Below are 22,874 nucleotides of genomic sequence, written 5' to 3' on the forward strand. Positions count from 1 at the left end.
CTGATTTTTGCTGGAATGCACAAAGAAAGCTGATGTAACATGACTGGGTTCTACCCCTAGATCAGAGAAATCGGAGGAGGAATACTGACACCCTTTAAGGGAGTTTCTTCAGCTACTGGGTATGATTTCAGAAGCTAAGGAAGCAAAAACACCAAACTTGAAAAAGCTTCACATTTGTCACAGGGGGACTCTAGCACCACCTATACAGTGTTTATTGTCCACCTCCTCCCTCCAAAGAAAAAAACAAAACCGCTCTTAAATAAAGACACTGCAATCTCCCTTAATCTAGAATGGCAAATGTTTCGATTCCTCCTTAAGAAAAGGAGCAAGCAGAGGCCCGGTGGTTTTGAGCTGACTTCTGTAACTCCACCTCCTGATTATTACATTTTCCTTAGAAGGCTAAAGCATAAGCCTCCTTGGCTTCCCACATTGTTTGTCTGTCTGTCTGTCGGGCTGTCTCCTCTCTCAAAAGCTGAAGAACAGGTCGCGAAATCACAGTGGGGCATTGACCAAGCTAAAGGGACATCACAAGCGGAGGAGAGGAGCCACGAGAGGCAGGATCCAGTTGGCTTTCACCCTTCAAAAACCCACACGCAGCCGGCAAAAGTTTTAAGCGTGAAGTGAGGTTGCAGAGAGCAGAAAATCAATTGAATCGAGGAGAGGAGGTGTGTGTATGGGAGAGTGTGTCTTTGCATAGTTGAACGGATGGAGTCAACGGCGTACAGGGGGGAAATGAGAAATACTTGAAACCAAAAGTTGTCTTTTATCTTTACCCAGAGAAAAGGCAACTTGAGAGGTAAGTGCCTTTTTTTTTTTTCCAGTGGAGAAGGTGTGAGACCTTGGTTAGTTGATTCATATTCACGGGAGGAGCTATTGTTAATCGGTTTGAAGATGATTTTCCAGTTGAAAATAAGAAATCACCAATTAAACATTACAGGGTTTGAGTTTAGACTTGGGCAAAAGATGATCTTAGTCTTCCTTTGGAAAAACTCTATGGTAGAGTGCTATTAATTGAATCGGTTATACAGTTCATCACTGTCTTCCTTTAAGCCCTCCCGGTTGCTGCCATTCTCTCCTGAATGCTCAGCTGTAGTTCTGTCTCTATAATTTAGGGCTCTGTGGCTGGGATTTAGGATGGCAAATTGAGTCTCCTGACCTTATTTTCAAAATTGAAGCAAGCTGAAATAAACTTCTCTTTAGCATTTATTTCAAGCCTTTTCTGGGAAGCTGAATTGTTTGACAGGTACTTTTCAAAAACTCTGATTCAGTCAATCAGTGGTACTTAATTGAGCACTTACTGAATGCAGAGTGCTGTACTAAGTGCTCGGGAGAGTACGATGCAACAGAGTTGGTAGATGTATTCCCTGCTGACACAAGATTGATAGAAAAAGAAGAATTCTAGGTTTGGGCAATAGGGTATTAGTGCTTGGGTCTCTTAGTCTATCCCTGTAACTAGAGATCTCAGGCATTTTTAAAGTCATTGTCAGAGCATGGCCTAGTTAAAAGAGCATGGGACTGGCTGTCAGAGGACCTGGGTTCCAATCCTGGCTCCAGCACTTGTCTGCTATGTGACCTTGGGCAAGTCTCTTAACCTCTCTGTGCTTCAGTTCCCTCATCTGCAAAATGGGAATTTGATGCCTCTGCTCCCTCTTGCTTAGACTTTAAGTCCCACTTAGGACCTGAATATCTTGTACCTTCCCCAGCATTTAGTACAGCGCTTGGCACCTAGTAAATGCTTAACAAATACCACAATTATTATTAAGGTCAGACTGCCTTTCCATCCACAGGTGAGAAGCAGCATGGTGTAGTGGATAGAGCAAGGGCCTGGGAGTCAGGAGGTCCTGGGTTCTAATCCCTGTTCTGCCACTTTGTGTGACCGTGGGCAAGTCATTTTGCTTCTTTGTGCCACATTTACCTCATCTGTAAAATGGGGATTGAGACTGTGAGCCCCACATGGGACAGGGACTGTGTCCAACTCGATTTGCTTGTCTCCACTCCAGCGCTTAGTATGGTGCCTGGCACATAGTAAGTGCTTAACAGATACTATCACCGTTATTATTGTTATCGTGACCATGGGACTGTGTGGTTTCTCTTTAAAGATGGAGGTCCTACGACGTTCTTCAGTGTTCGCTGCGGAGGTGATGGAAGTTTTTGACAGATCCCCCACTGACAAAGAACTGGTGTCCCAAGCTAAAGCACTCTGCAGGGAATACATACACTCCAGGCTGATACGAGCTAGCCTGGTCTGGAGCAAACCTGACTACAATGTGCCAAGTCCTGGGGGGAAGCTAGCAGAGGTGTCCACCATACTCCTCCGACTCGGTGAGTAACATCCCCGTGATCCCCTGAGAATGGAAGACCATAGTCTGATCGCTTCTTAAAGGACGCAGTTTTGCCTCAAATGAGTACGTGACTGTTTCTCCCAGAGCTCAACTTTGCTTTCCTATTCAACAATGGAGCAATCAAAGTTTCTTCGTGTTCAATTGCCTACATATTCTCCTATCCCACTTCATTAGGTCCTTCTTCGGCTATCTTCAGTCAGGGACAGCTGAATCAATCAATCATTTTTCTTGAGTGCTTCCTGTGTGCAGAGCACTGTACTAAGCACTTGGGAGAGTACAATATAACAGATATAGAGGAAAGCTATAGAGAAGAGAAGTTAGAGTTAGAGTTATAATAATATTAATAGCATTAATTAATCAATTAATAATTAATTAATTAATTTTAATAATATAATAATAGAGTTAGAGAAGCAGCGTGGCTCACTGGAAAGAGCACGGGCTTTGGAGTCAGAGGTCATGGGTTCGAACCCCGGCTCTACCATTTGTCAGCTGTGTGACTTTGGGCAAGTCACTTAACTTCTCGGTGCCTCAGTTACCTCATCTGTAAAATGGGGATTAAGACTGTGAGCCCCACGTGGGACAACCTGATTCCCCTGTGTCTACCCCAGCGCTTAGAACAGTGCTCGGCACATAATAAGCGCTTAACAAATACCAACATTATTATTATTATTAAAGCTGAAATAGTCGTGGCTCTAGTTACTACAGACTACTATTACTAGCTACTATTACTACATGAGCTTCCCCAGTCCTCACCTTTCTCCTCAGCCTTGGGGCAAGAGGAGATTTCATGCCCCATCTGTTTTTAGTCACTCTCTCTTAGACCTGGAAGGACGAGGCTGTGACTGAGAATGACGAAAATGGTCTTAGCGTTTCCTGGTGCTTCCACACTGCTCCACCAGTGGGAAACTGAGCCATGCAGGCTGGATGGGCTGGCAAGTTTGTTTCTTACTTTGTTGTGCACACCTCAGGTTGTTCCAGTTATTGGCACTTCATGCCCTCAGAGGGTCCTTGGGAGATGAAGTCCATTTAAGCAAAGAAAAGATTCATGCTTGGAGCTGGTGGCCCATGACCTTGTGGCCCATGACCTGGTCCTTGTGGTCTGACTGAGCTGGAGTCAGCCCCAAAGAAAAAGACATGGACTTTAAGATTCCTGACCCAAATTGTTCATTCATTCATTCACTTATATTTATTGAGTGCTTACTGTGTGCAGAGCACTGTATTTGGGAACATACAGTATAACAATAAACAGACACCTTCCCTGCCCACAACAAGCTTACAGTCAGGTGGGAGAGACAGACATTAATATAAATAAATAGCACCAAAACTGTTTGGTGGTAGGTAAAAATAGAGTTAGCTCCCTCCCTCCCCTCCCCACCTCCTTTCCGCCGGCTCACGTGAACCTCCAGGGGCTCCTCGCCACCTCTCCCCGCTATAACTGACAAGCCAATGGGCTAAAGTCATTGCTAACTGAGTCTGCCTGCTGCTCAGAGATTGGGCTGACATCCAGCCAAGGGTGGAATGGATGACCCTGCATGGCCCAGCCTTGTCCCAGTCGGCTTTAGCCCAGCTCTCAGATGGGTCGATACAGCAGAGGCCCCACAGAGCAATTAAGGAAGGTGTAGGCCATGTTCCTAAGCTTGTGCTAGCAACTTGGCCCAGGGCTGCCATACCTCCCAGAAACTGGGATGACAAGTCTGACAAGTTCCATTTTCAGTGGCAGTCACTCTGGTCATCCCTGGGGTTGCAAAGATTAGTGGGTTTTCTGGGGTCCAGTCCAGTCCCCTGGACATCCTGAACACCTCTTTTTGCCTCTTCAAGAATTAGAGACAATTAAAATGGAAACTGTCAAAAAATAATATTAACCTTACCAATCAATCTTTATTCATAAAGAGCTGGAGAGACTTTCTCTCATTGGTGCCATCAACTGGGAAAGAGCACTATAAAGATGTGGAAATTGGGTTACAAAGAGAAATATACTTACCAGCCCATCCTCATCTCGGTTGGGATCAGCTTTGGTGGCTGCAGAGAAGTTTTTCAGTGCAAAGATCATTTCATATTTGAAGTGCTCTGTTTACTTTCCTGCTTAACTTGCTGACTTATCTCTTCGTAATCTGCCTTGGTTTTTTTTCTGTTTTTTTGTCAAACCCTTTGTAGTACCTTAAACTGATCTGATCTGATCCTATAACCATCAAGCTTGCTCAGCTTGAAACTCTAGAATGGTAATAATGGTCATCAGAAATGATATTTACTAGTCACTTGCAATGTGGGAAGTACTGGGAAGGACACTAAACCAAGACATCTGCAGACTAAGAGTTGGGAGGTTGGAATGGGGGAAAAAAGACTGGCTAAATGCAACAATTCTGACACAGCTGCAATAAAAATAGCAATTTCTTCCTCATCTCCTCTGACTCCTTCCTGTCCCAGGAAAGGCTGCCCTGTGCAACCCACATAATCATCTCAACATTCCATATTGTGTGTGTTTGTGGTGGGGATGAAGGGAGTTCTTCTCTTTTGCAATGACAGGTAGAATGGGGAAACCTCAGGCATGAAAATGTCCTCCATGGAGGCCTCCCCCCTGACCCCAAGCCCAATTTAAGGGAGGAATGGGCTGCATGTGAAAGACTTCTGCCCACCCTCTTCATCCTTCTCTAATTCATTTGACCATAGAGAAGCAGCGTGGCTCAGTGGAAAGAGCACGGGCTTTGGAGTCAGAGGTCATGGGTTTGAATCCCGCCTCGGCCACTTGTCAGCTGTGTGACTTTGGGCAAGTCACTTAACTTCTCGGTGCCTCAGTTACCTCATCTGTAAAATGGGGATTAAGATTGTGAGCCCCAAGTGGGACAACCTGATTTCCCTGTGGCTACCCCAGCGCTTAGAACAGTGCTCGGCACATAGTAAGCGCTTAACAAATACCAACATTATTATTATTTCTCTGATCAAATCTATCCTTACAGTTAAAGTGGAGACAGCTGTAGTGTAGAGAAAAGACTGGTACAAGGGAATAGTCAATTGGTTGCTGAACTATTCCAATATTAGATGTGCCTTCAGGAGTCCTCTCATCCCAGCTTTAACAATGGTTTAATCTCATTAAAACTTGTTTAAAAAACCCCCCACAAAACTTGCCTATCCTCCCTAGGTCTTCTCTCTCTCTCAATGATACCTGTGTTTGACTGCATCATGACAGTCATGTTCAGCATTTCTAGGCATTGAATTCTGGGAGTGGAAAGCTAGAGAGGGCCTTCAGTCCACATCCTCCTTTCTTCCTACCTTTAATTGGGGTATTTAAGTGCTTATCATGTGCCAGGTACTGTATTAAGCACTGCGGTAGATACAAGCAAATTGGATTGGACACAGTCCTTGGCCCACATGGGGCTCACAATCTTAATCCCCATTTTACTGACAAGGTAGCTGAGTTACAGAGAAGTTAAGTGCCTTGCCCATGGTCACAGAGCAGGCAAGTGGTGGAGCCAGAATTAGAACCCAGGTCTTTCTGACTCCTTGGCCTAGGCTCTAGCCACTAGGTCACCCTGCTTCTCACCTGTAGACTGTAAGCCTATTGTGGGCAGGGAATGAGTCTACCACCTCTGTTGTATTGCACTCTCCCAAGCATGTAGTACGATGCTCTGCACATGGTAAGCACTTAATACATACCACTGATTGATTCAGAAAAGGCTGCACTTAAACCAGCCCAGAAAAATGTCACGCACAGAGAGACACTGCTGATCGTGGAAGATCAAATAGGAGATTCCAATCTTCACTGCTCTTAGAATAAACTCTTCCCAGTTCCTAGTCTAAATCCCTTCAGGCTTTTTGTCTTGTCCTCAGTGAAGAAAGGGAGTGATTTCTCGCTACCACCCATAGAAGATCTCTCCAACCACCTGAAGACTGTTATGAAATCCTCTTTCAGCCATCTCTTTCCCAGACGAAATAATAATAATTGTGGTCTTTGTTAAGCACTTACTGTTTCCAAGCACTGGGACAGATATAAGATATTCAGATCAGTCCATGACTCACAAAGGGGCTCATAGTTTAAGAGGGAGAGAGAAAAGATTATTTCATCTCAATTCCACAGATGAGGAAACTGAGGCACAGAGGAATTAAGTGATTTGCCCAAGGTCCCCCAGTAGTCAAGTGGGGGAGGCAGGATTAGAACCCAAATCACCTGGCTCCCGGTCCTGTGCACTCTCCACTAGGCTATGTTACTTCTCTTATTACTTTTAACCATTTTTAACAGCCATGGCACTTCTCTTATTACCTTGAACCTTTTTCGTCATTTTCTTCTGGACCGTACCCACATTCTCCCCTTTTTGGTTTAATTGCAGCTTTCCAAACTGGCTTCCAGGTGACATGTATGTGAACGAATCACCTGCTTGTTTTTCAAACCATCTGTGCAACTTGGTGGCCACTCACCTGTTGGCCTTGCAGTACACCAAGCTTTCAGAGGTTAAGATGGATCTGGGTTGTTGTTTCTACATTTATTACTAAGGGTTAAGTGTGGGACTGTGTAGACCCAGCAAAGTATAATATATTTGAAGAGCAGTGACACGTTGAAACGTGTTTTAAAGCCCCTGTTAAGACCTGCCCTCACTTAACTGCTTCTTCGTTAACCCAGCTTAATAACATAAAAAGCCATTCCCATGTGACGGTGATTTGGTGGCCTCTGTGGAGAGAGTTGGAAAGTAGGTGATCTCATGTCATTCTCTAGTGAAAGGATCTACAACTCAGAGCTGTGACCACATTTAACACTAATTGCTGCACTCTTGGTTGTGTGGTGAGGAGGTAAAATGGCTGAATGTGTTTTCAAGGGTTGACCGAGCCACCGCTCTGCTCTCCTCTGAGGCCGATCCTTGGGGTCGGAGCTGCCCTGCCCGAGCTGTGTGGGCAAGTGTGCAGTGGTTCTGCTGTGTCATTCAGCAGAAAGGCGAATCTAATCTTTCCCTTCAATTCTACATTCCTTAAAGTGCCTCCCGTGCTTTCTCCACCACAGACCGTTTCACCTGTTGGACTGAGGGGAGAGAGTCCTGGCTTTCAGTTAGTGTTTTTGGATGGATGTGGAGAAAGGATGAGCAATGAGAATTTAAACCACCTCAAGCCCCAGCCCCTTGCATCTGTGTTATGGCCGATCTCACCTTGTGTTTTCATCTTAAAGGGAGAACAGATGTGCTACTAGAATGTGACGCTTTTGCTTATCAGTTGTGGCCTGCAAAAGCAGTTTCCTTTCCTTTTTTTTTCTAAATCAGAATGCATGGAACAATTCAACCCTTTAAGGGTTCAAAATGCTTCATTTCTAGAATTCTCTGAAAGGTGTTTAGTTAAATGTTTAAAGCTATTAGTGGATGCCGTGGGTGTAATAATGGATTAAGAAGTTAATTACTTTCACATGGACCTTTCTTTGAGAAGGATTAATTATGTCCGTTGGCATTTCTGCCCAATGCTTCTAACCTGCTAAGAGTGTCTGCGGTTGCCACCAGGAAGCTGTGTTCTTTTCCAGATAAAGGGGCCATTTATCCGTCTGTGTGAAGGAAACACCTGAAGATCTTGCTCTTTGATCAGACATTAGAGATCTTGTAGCATGCTTTTGCATTGCTACTTTTTTGTCAGTGAACATAATGAGACTTCAGAGGTTAGTCATCCCAAGAAGACTAAACACGTCAGCCTTTCTTCTCTTTGCCCATATTAGCATAAAAGGGTTGAAGCTGACAGATGCTTTATTTTGCCTAATTAATGTTGTGCAGCCTCTCTGCTTTCATTAGACTTCAGTAGTATTTTATGTCTCCTTCTCTGGAGGGATTTTCTAGTGGTGGAAAAGCTCTCTGAGTTTGGAAAAAAAGCCTATCTTCTTAAAGCTATTATAATAATAGGGGTATTAAGGGCTTGCACTGTGCTAAGCACTGAGGTAGATACAAGATAATAGGGTCTGAAGCTAAAATTAGGTCATTTCATTCCTTTTTAAATCCTCAAGTCCATTCTCAGAGGAAAGGAGAATAATAACTCCCAACACCAAGTCTTCAGTCAACATGGAGAGAGGGTTTTGGGATATTTGCAGTGTTGGGGAGGAAGACAAGAATACTTTGCCTCTGCCAATTCTCTAGCTCATTCCCGATAATTCTCTCGCAGGGGATGAATTGGAATACATCCGGCCAAACGTGTACCGGAACATCGCCCGGCAGCTCAACATCTCTCTGCACTCTGAGACGGTGGTGACGGATGCTTTCTTGGCCGTTGCTACGCAGATCTTCTCAGCAGGTAACTGTCACTAAGCAGATGGGGAGGAGGAAGGGAAAGCGGGTTGGGGCTGGGTCTCTCCCGGGCAGGTATGCCCCTGGGATAATCACAGGGTGGGGCTTGTGTTGAAAGAGAATTCAGCTCCAGGCTGACTCGCGGGTGTCTTGTGCTAAGTGTACATTCTCTAAATGGCACACAGCATTAGGCAGGGTAATGACCCATAAGCCTAAAGAATGTTCCTAATCAATCATTCAATAAGTGGTACTTGTTGAGTGTTTACTCTGCTCAGGGAATGGTACTAAACTCTAGGGAGACAGAAGACAAGATCTGTCTCTCCTACTCTCCTTCCAGTTGGAGCCAACACTGTCTCCCTGGTGCTGAGAGTCTCCCTCATCCCAATCCTCCTTCCTTCAATGAATAGTCAGAAACCCCCTTCAATCAGTTATTTATTGAGGGCTTACTGTGTGCAGAGTGCTGTACTAAGTGCTTGGGAGAGCACACTATAACAGAGTTGGTAGATATGTTCTCAGCCCACAGTGAGCTTACAATCTAGCCTCATCTTAAAAGGCATCTCTAGTTCCAGGCTGGAGTTATCACTCAATGGTATTTATCTAGCACTTTCTGTGTGCAGAGAACTGTACTGAGTGCTTGGGGGAAGCACAGTACAACAGAATTGATAACTGCTATCCCTGCTCACAAAGAGTTTACAGTCTAAAGGGCAAATAAGTAATTCCCATATCCTCTTCTCCCTTGTTTTTGTGAATTCTTGACCCAAATCTCACTCAAGAGAGGGATGCTGGATCCCCTGCTCTTTCAAAGACAGTATGAATGATGCCCGGATCTGCCCCAAGCCAGTGATTAATTACATTCCCTTTCCAACTGCCTTTGAGAAAGCAGAGTTTTCTAGAAGGGGTCAGGAAGCCCCAACATCCTGGGTGAGTTTAGAATTCCTTGGATCTTGCTTCTCTGTCATCTATTTCACACATGCAGCTGTGCACTTCATCCAGTTTGACAGAGGTTTGGGATGGGATTGGTTTGAACTCAGATGTGTTCAAGTGGCCTAATGGAAAGAGCATGGGCCTGGAAGTCAGAGGTCATGGGTTCTAATCCTACCTCCACCACATGAATGCTATGTGACCATTTTACAGATGAGGTAACTGAGACATAGAGAAGTCACTTAACTTCTCTGTGCCTCAGTTACATCATCTGTAAAATGGGGATTAAGACCATAGGCTCCATGTGGGACAGGGACTGTGTCTGACCTGATTACCTTCTATCTATCCCAGTGCTTAGAATAGTGACTTAACAAAAACTACAATTATTATTATTTTATTAAAGTATGCACTTTAGGCTATTCCTCCACACTCCAGGCTTCTGGCATCTCACAAAGCTGTTTAGGGCCAAACCCTTTCCCCTCTAGACTGTAAGCTCACTGTGGGTTGGGAATGTATCTGTTCTATTATTATGTATAGTCTCCCGAGCATACAAGCTCCACACACTGTACAGTTGACTGACTGACTGACTGACCTACTGACTGAATGGAAGTGTTAGTTCCATTATTCCAATTCCAAACATCACTTGGAAGGTCACTCCTCCACTCCCCTTCCCATGAAGCAGTTTCAGGGCTTCCCAAGGTGTGCCTCAGAAATCCCTCATCACTCTTCAGGAATGCACAATGCATCAGACAGAAGGAATCTTATAATAGTAATTTTTGGGGCCTGTGCCATAAAACGTACATGGTGCATGAGATTACAAAAGAGCCACTGGCATTTAGTAGTCTGCTATTTTTCTTAACTCGTCCTGAGGTCAGCACTAATCGGAAGTAGAACTCTGGGGGAAGGCCAAATTAAAGTGCCTGGGTGACAGCTGCAGGAAAGCAGGAAAGGGGAAAGGCATGGAAGCTCCAGCAGCCAATTGATCAGTAGCATTTTTGAGCTTCTACTGTATGCAAAGCACTAAACTTAATATTTGAGAGACTAAAAACAGAACCAAGGAGTGTGTCACAATCTAGTGGGAGAGATAGACCAAAATTATTTTCAAATAATGAGAGCGGGAGGAAAAGCAGTGATATAGGTAGCGAGTAGAATATATTAGGGTGAAATAACTGAATAAATGAGAAGCAGCGTGGCCTAATGGAAAGAGCATGGATCTGGGAGTCAGGAGGTCTTGGGTTCTAATTCTGACTCTGACACTTCTCTGCTGCGTGACCATGGACGTCACTTAACTTCTCTGTGTCTCAGTTACCTCATCTGTAAAATGGGGATTAAGACTGTGAGCCTCATGTGGGGCATGGACTGTGTCCAACCTAATTAGCTTGTAGCTTTCCCAGTGCTTAGCATGGTGCCTGGCACATAACTCTGGTTGGGTTGTAGTAGGAGATCAGTGAGGTAAGGTAGGAAGGGAAGAGCTGATTGAATACCTTAAAGCTGATAGTAAGGAGTTTCTCTTTGATGTGGAGTTAAATGGGTAGCCATTGGAGGTGTTCGAGGAGTGGGGAGATGTGCACTTAGTGTTTTTTAGAAGAATGATCTGAGTGGCAGAGTGAAGTGCGGACTAAAGAGGGGAAATGTTGTGCTGCTCCTGGCCTGCTGGCAAAGAACTCCTTACCAAATAAATGCCTTCAAATGGACTTTCCCCTCCTCCTCTCTTTTCCTCTTCGCCTTTCCCTCTCCTCGTTCTCACCATCTCTGTGGCAGAGCCCAAGTAGGGGGTTTGACCTCAGGTCAAGGTTGGGGGTGTTGACCTGAGTCCTGGCTCCCTCCATCCCTGGAGGGAAGGAAGTGGAGGTAGGGAGAGACCAGGGGAGAAGCACAGAGTTAGGGCTAAATTTACCTGATTTTCCACTGCATTTGAAGCGCTTCATCCTTTGCCCTGATGGTCTTGATCTTCAGTCTGAAGGCAGCTGACTGAAGCTCATGAACAGCCCGTGGATGGCTTAGAGGGTTAGGGAAGGAGAACTGCTAATTTTGTCTCTCCCACGTCCAGCATCCCATTTTTTTAGATCCTGGACTCTGGCTGGCACAGCCAATATTTTTAAACCTGCTCAACAATGCCTCGCTGCCTACGAACTTTCTATCATTGTACTAACACCCTTATGCAGTTGCAGAGAAACTTATATTTGCAGAGAAAAGTGGGACATCTAAGTTTTATCTTGATATTCTCCTATTTCTCTCTGCTGCTGTCATAGTATCGGCTTATTTGTGCCAGTCTCTATTTCCTCATCTGTAAAATGGGGATTAAGTTCCCATTCTCCCTCCTCCTCCTTAGATTGTGCACACCATATGGGACAGGGAATGTGTCCCAGAGTTATCTTGTATCTACCTTAGTGTTTAGTATGGTGCTACATAATAAGCACTTAAATACCATTATTATCATTATTATTATCATTCTTTGATCCCTAAAAGGAAATGACAGTAAACTATTGTTCATTCTAGTTCAGAACTCACTGATCACAATAGAAAAAGAAAAAGTGAAGACTAGTAAAAGGGCAATATTATACAGGGTGATGGGAAAAATGAAAAGAATCCTGTGGGCTTTTTTCCTCCTTCTTTTTGTGGATGTGGCAGCTAGTGAACTTTCTGTGAACCTTCTTGGGCCAAGGGAAAATTTCCCTTTTCTGAAGTATCCAGTTTTATATTGGAACCTCTTGTTTCTTGGGGTTTGAAGCCATCCACAAGTATCCCTGCTCTTGTTTTATCTTGAGATCTTCAACCCAAGATTTATAGAGATATCGGGGACAGTCTCCTTTTGCGTGTGTTTGTTGACCCTAAGACAAAGTTACCGGCAACTCCGAATCACAGACCACCAAAATCTTATTAAAGGCATGTCTCCTCCAAGAGACCTTCTCTGACTAAGCCCTCCTTTCCTCTTCTCCCTCTCCCTTCTGAGTCACTCTGACATGCTCCCTTCATTCATCATCTCTCCCCCATCCCCGAGCCCCACAGCACTACATATCTGTGATTTATAAGCTCGTTGTGGGCAGGAATGTGTCTGCTTATTGTTATATTGTGCTCTCCCAAGTGCTTAGTATAGTGTTCTGCACACAGTAAGTGCTCAATCCATACAAATTGAATGCATGACTGTTTCACACACAAGTAGAAATGCAGCTGGAAAACAGCACAGTTATGATCCACCCAGAAGGGAAGGAAATCACAGGAAAGTGAACCAGTCATATCAAGGAAGAATCTGAGCTGTGATTGAAAAATGAGATTGCGGATGGGAAGGGTTGGGGATATTCTATAGACATATATAGACAAAGACCTTCTGATTAAAATTTAGAAGAGTTTTAGTTTAGTAATCTGTATCACATGGTGACTAGAAAATGTCATGTTTCAGTAGCTACTCATCTGGTAAAGCAATGGGCCAGAGTTCATGGGGTCAGGAGTCTCCCAGAGTCTTTAAGTCCCTGGCAGGTTGTGACCCCACAAATAATGGGGAAGTTGTGCTCATTTTCTACTACCCAGACTGCCTTGCAGGGTGCTGATGGGAAACAGGGCAGAAGTCCTGTGGGATGATTTGTTTGGAAGAAAACAAAACAGATTAAAATCTGAAGTTTGATCCAAGAGCAGGATGGATTTTCTATAAAGAAACAGATCTAATCAACCTCCTTCTCCCTACTGTGATTTCACTCTGCGGAAACTCTTGCTAAGCATGTTGGGTAGCAAGTTAGACCCAATTACAGTCTGCTACTAGGGAGATAAAGGGTTTTTCCTAGGGAGACCCTTGGCTTTCACCAACTTCCTCCTAGAATGGTAATCCCCTTCCATAGGGTATTGTTGATTAATAATAATAATAATAATGTTGGTATTTGTTAAACATTTACTAGGTGCAGAGCACTGTTCTAAGCGCTGGGGTAGATACAACATAATCAGGTTGTCCCATGTGAGGCTCATAGTCTTAATCCCCATTTTACAGATGAGGTAACTGAGGTACAGAGAACTTGCCCACAGTCACACAGCTGACAAGTGGCAGAGCCGGGATTTGAACCTATGACCTCTGACTCCCAAGCCCATGCTCTTTCCACTGAGCCACACTGCTTCTCTTAGGGTTCAAGAGAGCAACTGTGGGTCCTACAGTGAAAATTCTGCTGCCTTAGCTGCTTTTTTCTGAAGAATCTTATTGGACAATTGAGTTCTCTTTGCAAACTTAGTTCTGGATTTTATCCTATCTTGTGGGTTTGTTCTGTTTGGTTTGCATTCTTTTTTATCTAGAGGAGAGATTCCTGAGATGTGTCCCTTGGGATTTGTATCCAAGTTCTCAAAAAGCCGCCCACAACTATGTTGATTTTGCATCTGAAACGTGGGAGGTGTGGAAGCGTTAACATTGGTGTGAGGGAGGTTGATTTCAGCCTCTGCAGAAGGCCTCACGAAGGGAAGCAGTCGTGCCCCAGGGTGGAGAGGATGACCTGGTACTGCCCTCACTTTGGGGTGCTCTCTCCGGTCTGCGGAAGCAGGGAAAAGCCCTGGTGAGGAAGTTCAGAGCAGTGAGAATATTTTCAAGAGTGACCCCTTCTCCTTTTTCACTGTCCTCTAAGCCATCACTCTTTATATATCCCATTTTCTTGGCCTGGTATTTTTTTTTTTTTGTAAATGCTCTGTGCCAACCATTTTTTTCCCCACATCTGAAGTTTCCCTTTGAGATTTTGATTCCTTTATCTAGTTCTGCCACCCCGACACTTCCCTCTGTAGAAGGCTTTCTTGGTTCTTTTGCTTTTAGTGTTTTGCTCACTTCTGTCCTTTCTGTATTGGGTGCGTTGCTGTTCATTTTTCATTTGATGTCAAAACATAGTGCAGGTATGTTGTGAGAAGGAGCATGGCAAAGTGGAAAGAGCACGGTCTTAGGAGTCAGAAGATGTGGGTTCTAATCCCGGATCTGCCAATTGTCTTCTGTGTAACCTTGGGCAAGCCACTTAACTTCTCTGTGGCTCAGTTCTCTCATCTGCAAAATGGGGATTAAGATTGTGAGCCCCACATGGGACAAGCTGATTGCCTTGTATCTACCTCAGTGCTTAGAACAGTGCTTCGCACATAGTGCTTAACAAATGCCATTATTATTATTAGTAGTAGTAGTATTATTTTCCAGGATTTGGGCTTCCAGGTACTGGCCTAGGAACAGAGGCAGAGTTTTAGCTGGGACCAAGGGGTCAAAGAGTTAAGGAACTGTGGAATTGTATTCCCTGGAAATTTTTAAAAAGAAGCTGGATACCTGTATAGGATAGTTATTGTCCTTGGAGACTCCCCTTGACTGTTAACCGCTTCTAGATTGTAAACTCACCGTGAGCCAGGAACATGCTTGCCAACTCTCTTGTATTGTACTCTCCCAAATGCTCAATAACTACTGTTGATGATGATGATGAAGAGACAGGGGAGGTGGATAACCTTTTGAAGACCTTCCAACCCTAAAATTGCTCAGAGGTTAGTGAATTATTCCTCCAAGGGACACTGTTTCTCCTCTTTCTGCCCAGTGGACATGATTGAACTGGTGGCTTTTTTTCTCTAATGGGGCCGTACTGTTGAAAAATGATCATTAACCTCGGGGGGGCCGAGGAAGCGATAAGGAAGGGGTGAATTAGCTCAGGGGTTACCTATCTCGGAGTCTGGGAGATGAGCATCTCCGTGCTAATAACGGGACTGACCCCAACCCTAATCGGTCGTCCCCGTGTCGCAGGTTCATGTAGCATCGGTCAATCCATGGCCGGTGACCAAGTCTCAGAAAGCACCCTGCAGTCACCATGGCTCTCTGCAGACCCAGATAAGGGGGGGAATAAAGGGGGGAACTGTTGTGCCCCCCCCACACTTAGAGCTGCCCTTGAAACCTGCACTGACGCAAACCGCCCGTGTTGGTGTCTGTGGGATGCATGGTTTGTTGGGTAAACAGAAGACTTCCGTCTCCAGGGTTGTCGTACCAGCACCTTTTATGAGCAGAACATTTACTTTAAAAGGAACATTAGTATTTCAAACACTTGTTCTAAGAGACCTGGGCTCACTGAATGGGAGAATAGAGCTCCTGAGGAGATTTAGGGAAGGAGGTCCATGTTTGTAGAGCATAGCGGCCATGAGCAACAAAGATTCCAGCCTCCGTCAGACTTAGCCCTCGGGGCTGGTCCTGCCGGCCTGAGGGTCCAGATCCTGTTTATAGTTGCGAGCGTCCAATGCTGAGCAGGCTGCAGCCCAGGGCCCCCGTCAACCTCTCAGAATAAAAGAAGCCCATGGCACTGTGGTTTTCAATTCTGGTCATCACTTCCTTCTACTCCCAAAGGTACAGAACGGAGAGAAGAGTTCTGGGGACTTTGAAATGCTGTGGACTGTGTGGTCACCATTTTTTTGGAAGTATCTGTTAAGTGCTTACTTTGTGTCAAACACTGTTCCAAGCTCTGTGGTAGATACAAATTAATTAAGGTTGGGCACAGTCTGTATCCCGCATGAGGCTCACAGTCCAAGAAGGAGGGAGAAGAGGAGAGCTGAGACACCGAGAAGTTAAAGTGACTTACCCAAGGTCACACAGCAAGCAATTGGCAGAGCTGGGAGTAGAACCTAGGCCCTCTGACTCCCAGGCCCTTGCTCTTTTCACCAGGCCGTGCTGCTTCTCATTCAGAGGGAATTGTCAGTTTTAAATTTAGATTGGCTGGACTGAGAAGCATAAGTCCAGGGCTAAGTGCAGGGATGGTAAATACAGCTTCCTACTTCCTCTCTTTACAAAATGCATGTCAGTTCAGGGTTCCCATGCTCCTTGCTACTAACTACCTAATTTCTATATTTCAAGAAACCCTTTCTGAACCTTATGTGGCTGCATTTCAAGTGCAAGTCTTTTTTAATGAAAAGTTTCCTCCGGCATCCTGTGATGTTTCTGCTCTAGCCAAAGTGTATTTCAAAATTATTTCCCCCATAACACAAGCAGTTCCTCAGAAAAAACACTCATTTTCTGACAAAAGAAAATAAAAGAAGTTAGTATAAAACACTTTAAGAATTAAATTGTGGTATCTGTTAAATGTGTATGTGCTCGGCATTGTACTAAGTAATGATACAGGATAATCAGGTTAGAAGCAGCATGGCCTAGAGGAAAGAGCACGGGTCTGGGAGTCGGAGTACTAGGTTCGAATCCGGATGTGCCACTTGCCTGTTTTGAGACCTTGGGAAGGCCATTTAACTTTTCTCTGTCTCAGTTCCCTTATGTATAAAATGGGAATTCAATGCCCGTTCTCCTCCCTACTTAAACTGTGAACACTGTGTGGGCTGGGAACTGTATCTGATTCCTTACCTTAATATAAAGATGACATGAGCTCAGGAGCAAACATAAATATTAATTGTATTTATTGAGTGCTGTGTGCAGAGCTCTGCTGAGCACTTGGGAGAGTACAGTATAACAATTAACAGATCTATTCCCTGCCCTCAACGAGTTATAGTCTAGAGGAATACACCAACCCTCAACACCAGTGACCAAATCGATAGACAAACAAGGTGACTACAGCAATCCGAAGGACGCATCATAGATGTGGTCCCCCCTCCTAACTCTCCCAGTCATGCTATCCCATCAAAACCATATATTTATGTCACGGGTTCTCATCCTGATTCTGCCGCTTGTCTGTTGTGTGACCTTGGGCAACTAACCTCACTTCTCTGTGCCTCAGTTACCTCAGCTGTAAAATGGGGTTTGAGACTGTGAGCCCCACGTGGAAATCGTGTATCCATCCCAGTGCTTAAATGGGGTTTGAGACTGTGAGCCCCACGTGGAAATCGTGTATCCATCCCAGTGCTTACTACAGTGTCTGGCACATAGTAAGTGCTTAACAAATACCATAATTATGTATTACATATAGCTTACATATTTATCTTTTTAAAAAATTTATTCACTTGGATCTTTTATTTGGACCTCATCTCTCATCCTTTAGGATGGTATATGCATCGATTTATGGCTACTGACTTCTCTTTCCATTACCTCCAATAGATAAGTGCCTCATGGGTAAGGCTCTTACCTTTGACTTCTTTTGTTCCCAGTACAACACTTTGTGAATGGTAGGGGCTCGATAAATGTTGTAGATTCTGATGCAGACAGGCCTGGCCTGGATGTTTTGGGGCCCAAATGGCGAACCTTCTTTTGCCTTCATGCTGCACAGGATACAGTTTTGCTCTCCCATTTGATTCAGCAACTGTACCACTGGGAAAGGAAATTACCAGCCTAGGGAAAGTGCAATGGGCAGGGGAAGCAGGGAATAATATTGCTGGGGATGCCTTGCTGCTTCCCACATCAAGATCCCATAATAACAATAATACTACTACTACTAATAGTAACTGTGGTATTTGTTAAGTGCTTTCAATGTTCCAGGCACTTTACTAAGTGCTAGGGTAGATGCAAGGAAATTGGGTTGGACACAGTTCCTGTCCCACATAGGGCTCGGAGTCTTAATCCCCATTTTCCAGATGAGGTAACTCAAGTCCAGAGAAGTGAAGCAATTTGCCCAATGTGACACAGCAGACATGTGGCAGAGCCGGGATTAGAACCCAGGTCCTCTGACTCCCAGGCCCATGCGCTTGTCCACTTCTCCCACCTGGTCGCCTTGCCCAAATATAATAGCAGGGACACAGGCAGCAGCAGCAAAGAAGCAGCAGCCAGGGAAGAGCCCTCTTTTAAACTCTCAAGAGCACACCATAATGACCAAACCCTCAGGAGGCTGAGGTGAGAGTGGTTCTATCCACAACCCTCAGTTGCTTTTCTTCATTTTGTTTGTTTCCTAATCAGAGGCATTTCAGAATGGAACGGTTTTGAGCCGAGGAATTTCTCTGTCGCTGCTTCGGTGCATTAAACAAAAACGTTTCCCTTCCGAACCCCCTCCACCCCATCCATACATTTTTAAGCTTTCACAGTTTCCCTCGCTGCTGCAGCCCCAATTAGAAGATGATCTCTAATCTGCCAGCATATGTGTGTAGGTGCTTTGACATTCTGACGCATTTAACAGGATCTAGACACTCCTACATTCTCGTGAGGAAGGAACTGTAAAATGAGAGGGGGGGACAGTAGGTCACCAGTGGATCTGGGATAAAACTCTACCTATTTCTGATTCCTGCTTCTTTTTACAGCCTCCTAGGACCTGCTGCCTGGAACTAATTCTCCCAGTTTTGTGGTCTAGAGTGGTCCTGATTCTGAAGACTGGGATTTATGGATAGACCATGGGCCTGGGAGTCAGAAGAACCTGGGTTCTAGTCCCAGCTCCGCCACCTGTCTGCTGTGTACCCTTGGGGAAGTCACTTGACATTGCTGGGCCTCAGTTACTTCATCTGCAAAATAGGGATTAAGACTGTGAGCCCCATGTGGGATGAGGACTGTGTCCACCCCGATTTGCTTGTATCCACCCCAGCGCTTAGTACAATGCCTGGCACATAGTAAGTGCTTAACAAATACTGTAATTATTGTTATTATTGTTTGGGTAAAACTTGAGTTCTTAAATGCACATCTTGTAGTGCGGGCTCGTGAGAGGTCTGTTCTACCCAAAATCTAGGTGTCACTCCTCTCCACAGGACAGTCTGAGATGTGGCATCTCTTAGGATACTTGCTGCACATCTGCTTGGGTGAAGGGAAAGGGCACATCTAACCCTGTCCTGTGTTGAGCAGTGACGCCCTAGGAACGCCCACCCAAGTAGGGATATAGTTGGAGCTGGGAGGAGTTCCAGGGACTCTTGCTTCTGGTAGCTCAGGGAGAAAGTAATGCTGTGAGTCAGTCAGTTGTATTGAGCATTTATTGTGTGCAGAACACTGTACTAAGTACTTGGGAGAATAAAATATAAGAATAAACAGACACATTCCCCACCCATAATGAATTTACGGTCTAGAGGGACTGCAGAATGGTGATAATTATAACAGTACTTGTTAAGTGTTTATTTTGTGCCAAGCACTGTTCTAAGCACTGGGGTAGATACAAATTAGTTCATTCGTTCATTCAATTGTATTTATTGAGAGCTTACTGTGTGCAGAGCACTTTACTAAGTGGTTGGAAAGTACAATACAGCAAATAAAAAGAGACCATCCCTGCCCACAACAGTCCCTCCCTGTCCCACATGGGGCTCACCTTGTTCATCCCCATTTTACAGATGAGGTAACTGAGGCTTAAAGAAGTGAAGTGAATTGGCCAAAGTCACACAGCAGACAAGTGTTCAGGATTAGAACCCAGGTCCATCTGATTCCCAAACCCATGCTCTATCCACTAAGCCACGCTGATCTGATTAGCATCTCTTTCCCGATTATCCAAAATTACCTAGAGGCTGCGCTCGTAACAGAAAGCCAGATGCAGGGTAGGGGCAGGCTGGTACACTGGGGATTTCTGGGGTCTGGTTGACTTTTTTGTGCCCACCTCTCCAAAGGATATCCTGAGAGCACTTTGCAGGCACTCTGTACCCCCATGCCAGATCTCTGGCTCAGGCAAACACCTTCCTTCATCTCCCATTTGGCCCCACTCAAATGTGAGAGGTGCCAAAGTCAGCTGAGGTTTAGTGTGATACTGTCAGGAGTTATGTTGGGCAGCAGCCAGATGAAGAGATCTGCTGGACTAGGAAAAAGATGTCCTCCAGGGCCGGTGGGATGGAGGTGGGCTGAGTCCACCCAATCAGCCTGCGTGTTTGAAAGGGAAACTTGAACCTTCCTTCCTATCTGTCATTATCCATTAACACTGAATTTTCCCAAAGGTCTGCCTGCATTCATTAGGCACACTCTCTAGAATGTACAAGAAATAAATTTCCTTCCCTGAAAGAGCTAACCCTCTAAAGGAATGGTGGTATTTGTGCTAAGCCACCACGGGGGTAGATACAAGCTAATCAGATTGAATACAGTCCCTGGCTCACATGGGGCTCATTCGATCAATCAGTTGTATTTATTGAGCGCCTTAATGTGAGCAGAATACTGTACTAAGTCCTTGGGAGAGTACAATATGACAGAGTTGGAAGATACGTTCCCTGCCTACAACAGGGTCACAGCTTAAGGGGGAGGGAGAACAGATAATTAGTCCTCTGCTTACATATGAGGAAACTGAGGCCCGGAGAAGTTAAGTGACTTGCCCAAGGTTATACAGTGGCAGCATGGGGATTAGAACCCAGGTCCATGGACTCCCAGGTCTGTGCTTTTTTGCACTAGGCCACACTGTTACTCAAGGTTGTGACCAATATTAAAGGCCTTCAAGAGGAAAGATACAGAACTCCAGATTCCCCTAAAAACATTTCAAATCCTGGGCCCGGCTGAACCCGAGGCCATTGTATAAGACTTCAAGGAGTGCCAGAACATCCTGGCCTGTTCAGTAATTGTTGTTTGCCAGGAATCAGCGGCGGGGAAGGCTGCCCAATGGTCATAGCGTGCCCTCCTCTTGCTCATTAGGAACTGTTGGGCTCAAGTCCTGAGCCTGGGGAGTCTTTGGGATTGGGCTGGGTTGAGCCCGGGGGACCCACTCTGGTTAAAGTCCACTGAGGCTAACCTTAGAGGGTCCCCTGGGAGGAGAATATCCTGAAACTCCTTATGGCAGAGAGGTCTAGAACTGATCCACCTGTGGGAGAATTGCTCAGGCTCAGAGGTGACCTATGGTTTGACCCCCACATATCCTGGATGGGGCCAGTTAATTTGAGTGCTGGGTTGTGGAAGCTACCCAAAACCATAGGGCTTTTCTGTGCAGCCCAAGTCAGAGAGAAGGGGAGCTGGATAACCGAGTGTGGTATCTGTCAAGTGCTTACTGTTTGCCAGGTGCTGGGATAGATGCAATATAAGCAGAGCTGACACAATCCCTGTCCCCCATGGGGCTCACAGTCAAAGGGATGGAGAGAACGGATATTTTTAGCTCCATTTTATAGACGAGGAAACTGAAGCACAGAAAAGTCAAGTGACATGCCCAAGGTCACACAGCAGGCGAGTGGGAGAGCTGAGATTAAAGACTAAGTCTCCTGACTCCCAGCTCCTTGCTCTCTCTACAAGGGTCACGCTATTTCTCCGTTGGATCTACAGGCAGCTCCGAGGACCCTCCATCCTGCTCCCTTAAGCCTCCCTCTCTCCCTCCCTCTGGCTTGGAATGGCTTCCCTCTTCATATCTGACAGACAATGACTCTCCCCAAACCCCCTTCAAAGCCTTATTGAAGGCACATCTCCTCCTCCAAGAGACTTCCTCTAAGCCCTCTTTTCCTTTTCTTCCATTCCCTTCTGCGACACCCTGACTTGCTCCCTTATTCATCCTCCCTCCCAGACCTACAGTACTTACTTACCTATCCGTAATTTATTTATTTATATTAATGTCTGTCTCCCCCTCCAGACTGTAAGCTTTTTGTGGGCCAGGAATGTGTCTGTTATATTGTTATATTGTACTCTTTCTAGCGCTTAGTACGGTGTTCTGCCCACAGCAAGCACCAAAAAAAATGATTGGTTGATGCTTTTGAAGGCCTATCTAAGTGTCAATTTCCATTCCTCGCAGGGATAACATGGGGTAAAGTGGTGTCCCTCTATGCTGTGGCTGCCGGGCTGGCTGTGGATTGTGTGAAGCAGGGTCAGCCAGCAATGGTGCACACCATCGTGGACTGCCTGGGAGAGTTTGTGCGAAAGACCCTGGTGACGTGGCTGAAGAGGCGAGGAGGATGGGTAAGGAGCCCTGGAGGTGGGGATGAAGCGTGGTTTTAGGTTTTTGTTGGAAATAAACTCCACCACCACCCTCACCCCTTGATTTTGCTGAAATTTTGAGTGGTAAGAGTGGGGGCGAGGGTAGGGGACAGCTGGCATCTGGCTGACGTGACCCTCGCTTGACCTGGCAAATTTCTTAGTCCAGAATGGGTCCTGGAACTGGAATGCAAGCTTGTAGATATGTCCTGTAGGGAGGCAGTTTTCCATCTCAGTGGTACCCCTTTGATGGTAATAATAATAATAATAATGATGATAGTATTTGTTAAGCACTTACTATGCACCAGCACTATACTAAGCAGTGGGGCAGATACAAGCAAATTAGTACAGCAGCTGGGACAGGAGGGGGATCACATTCCCCTCAGTCGGAGCTCTGGTATGTGTGGAGGCTGTAGTTGGGTGGCAGGGACTGAGCGGCTGGGACTTCGCTCTAGACTATAAATTTGTTGTGGGCAGAGAATGTATCTACCAAATCTGTCATATTATACTCCCCCAAGTGCTTATTACAGTGTTCTGCGCATGGTAAGTGCTCAATAAATACCATTGATTGATTGATTGGCATGAGCTTCCTTGCTCGGGTGTCTAACATCTTCCTTAATCCTTATGTCCCTTCCCTTCCCATCCTCTTCTCCACCACCTGCCTCCAGCCTTCTGAAGAGATTTCTGCCAGTCACT

The 22,874-nt window shown here is 45.3% G+C and overlaps 1 protein-coding gene across 2 annotated transcripts in view; it reads left to right on the forward strand.

Annotated features, from left to right (window-relative positions):
* Positions 1–390: 390 nt before the first annotated feature.
* The window catches only part of BOK (BCL2 family apoptosis regulator BOK), a 28,009-nt gene continuing 5,525 nt past the window's right edge, over positions 391–22,874 (forward strand). Inside the window, exons 1-4 of one of the 2 annotated variants that reach the window (XM_007669104.3) lie at positions 391–796; positions 2,100–2,322; positions 8,460–8,588; positions 22,000–22,163. In XM_007669104.3, coding sequence (XP_007667294.1) covers positions 2,100–2,322; positions 8,460–8,588; positions 22,000–22,163 — 516 coding nt within the window. In that variant the 5' untranslated portion in view covers positions 391–796. The remainder of the gene's footprint in view (positions 797–2,099; positions 2,323–8,459; positions 8,589–21,999; positions 22,164–22,874) is intronic. The other variant, XM_007669119.3, reaches the window with a different exon arrangement.

The sequence above is a fragment of the Ornithorhynchus anatinus genome, chromosome 7 (genome assembly GCF_004115215.2).
Source record: "Ornithorhynchus anatinus isolate Pmale09 chromosome 7, mOrnAna1.pri.v4, whole genome shotgun sequence".
NCBI lineage: Eukaryota > Metazoa > Chordata > Mammalia > Monotremata > Ornithorhynchidae > Ornithorhynchus > Ornithorhynchus anatinus.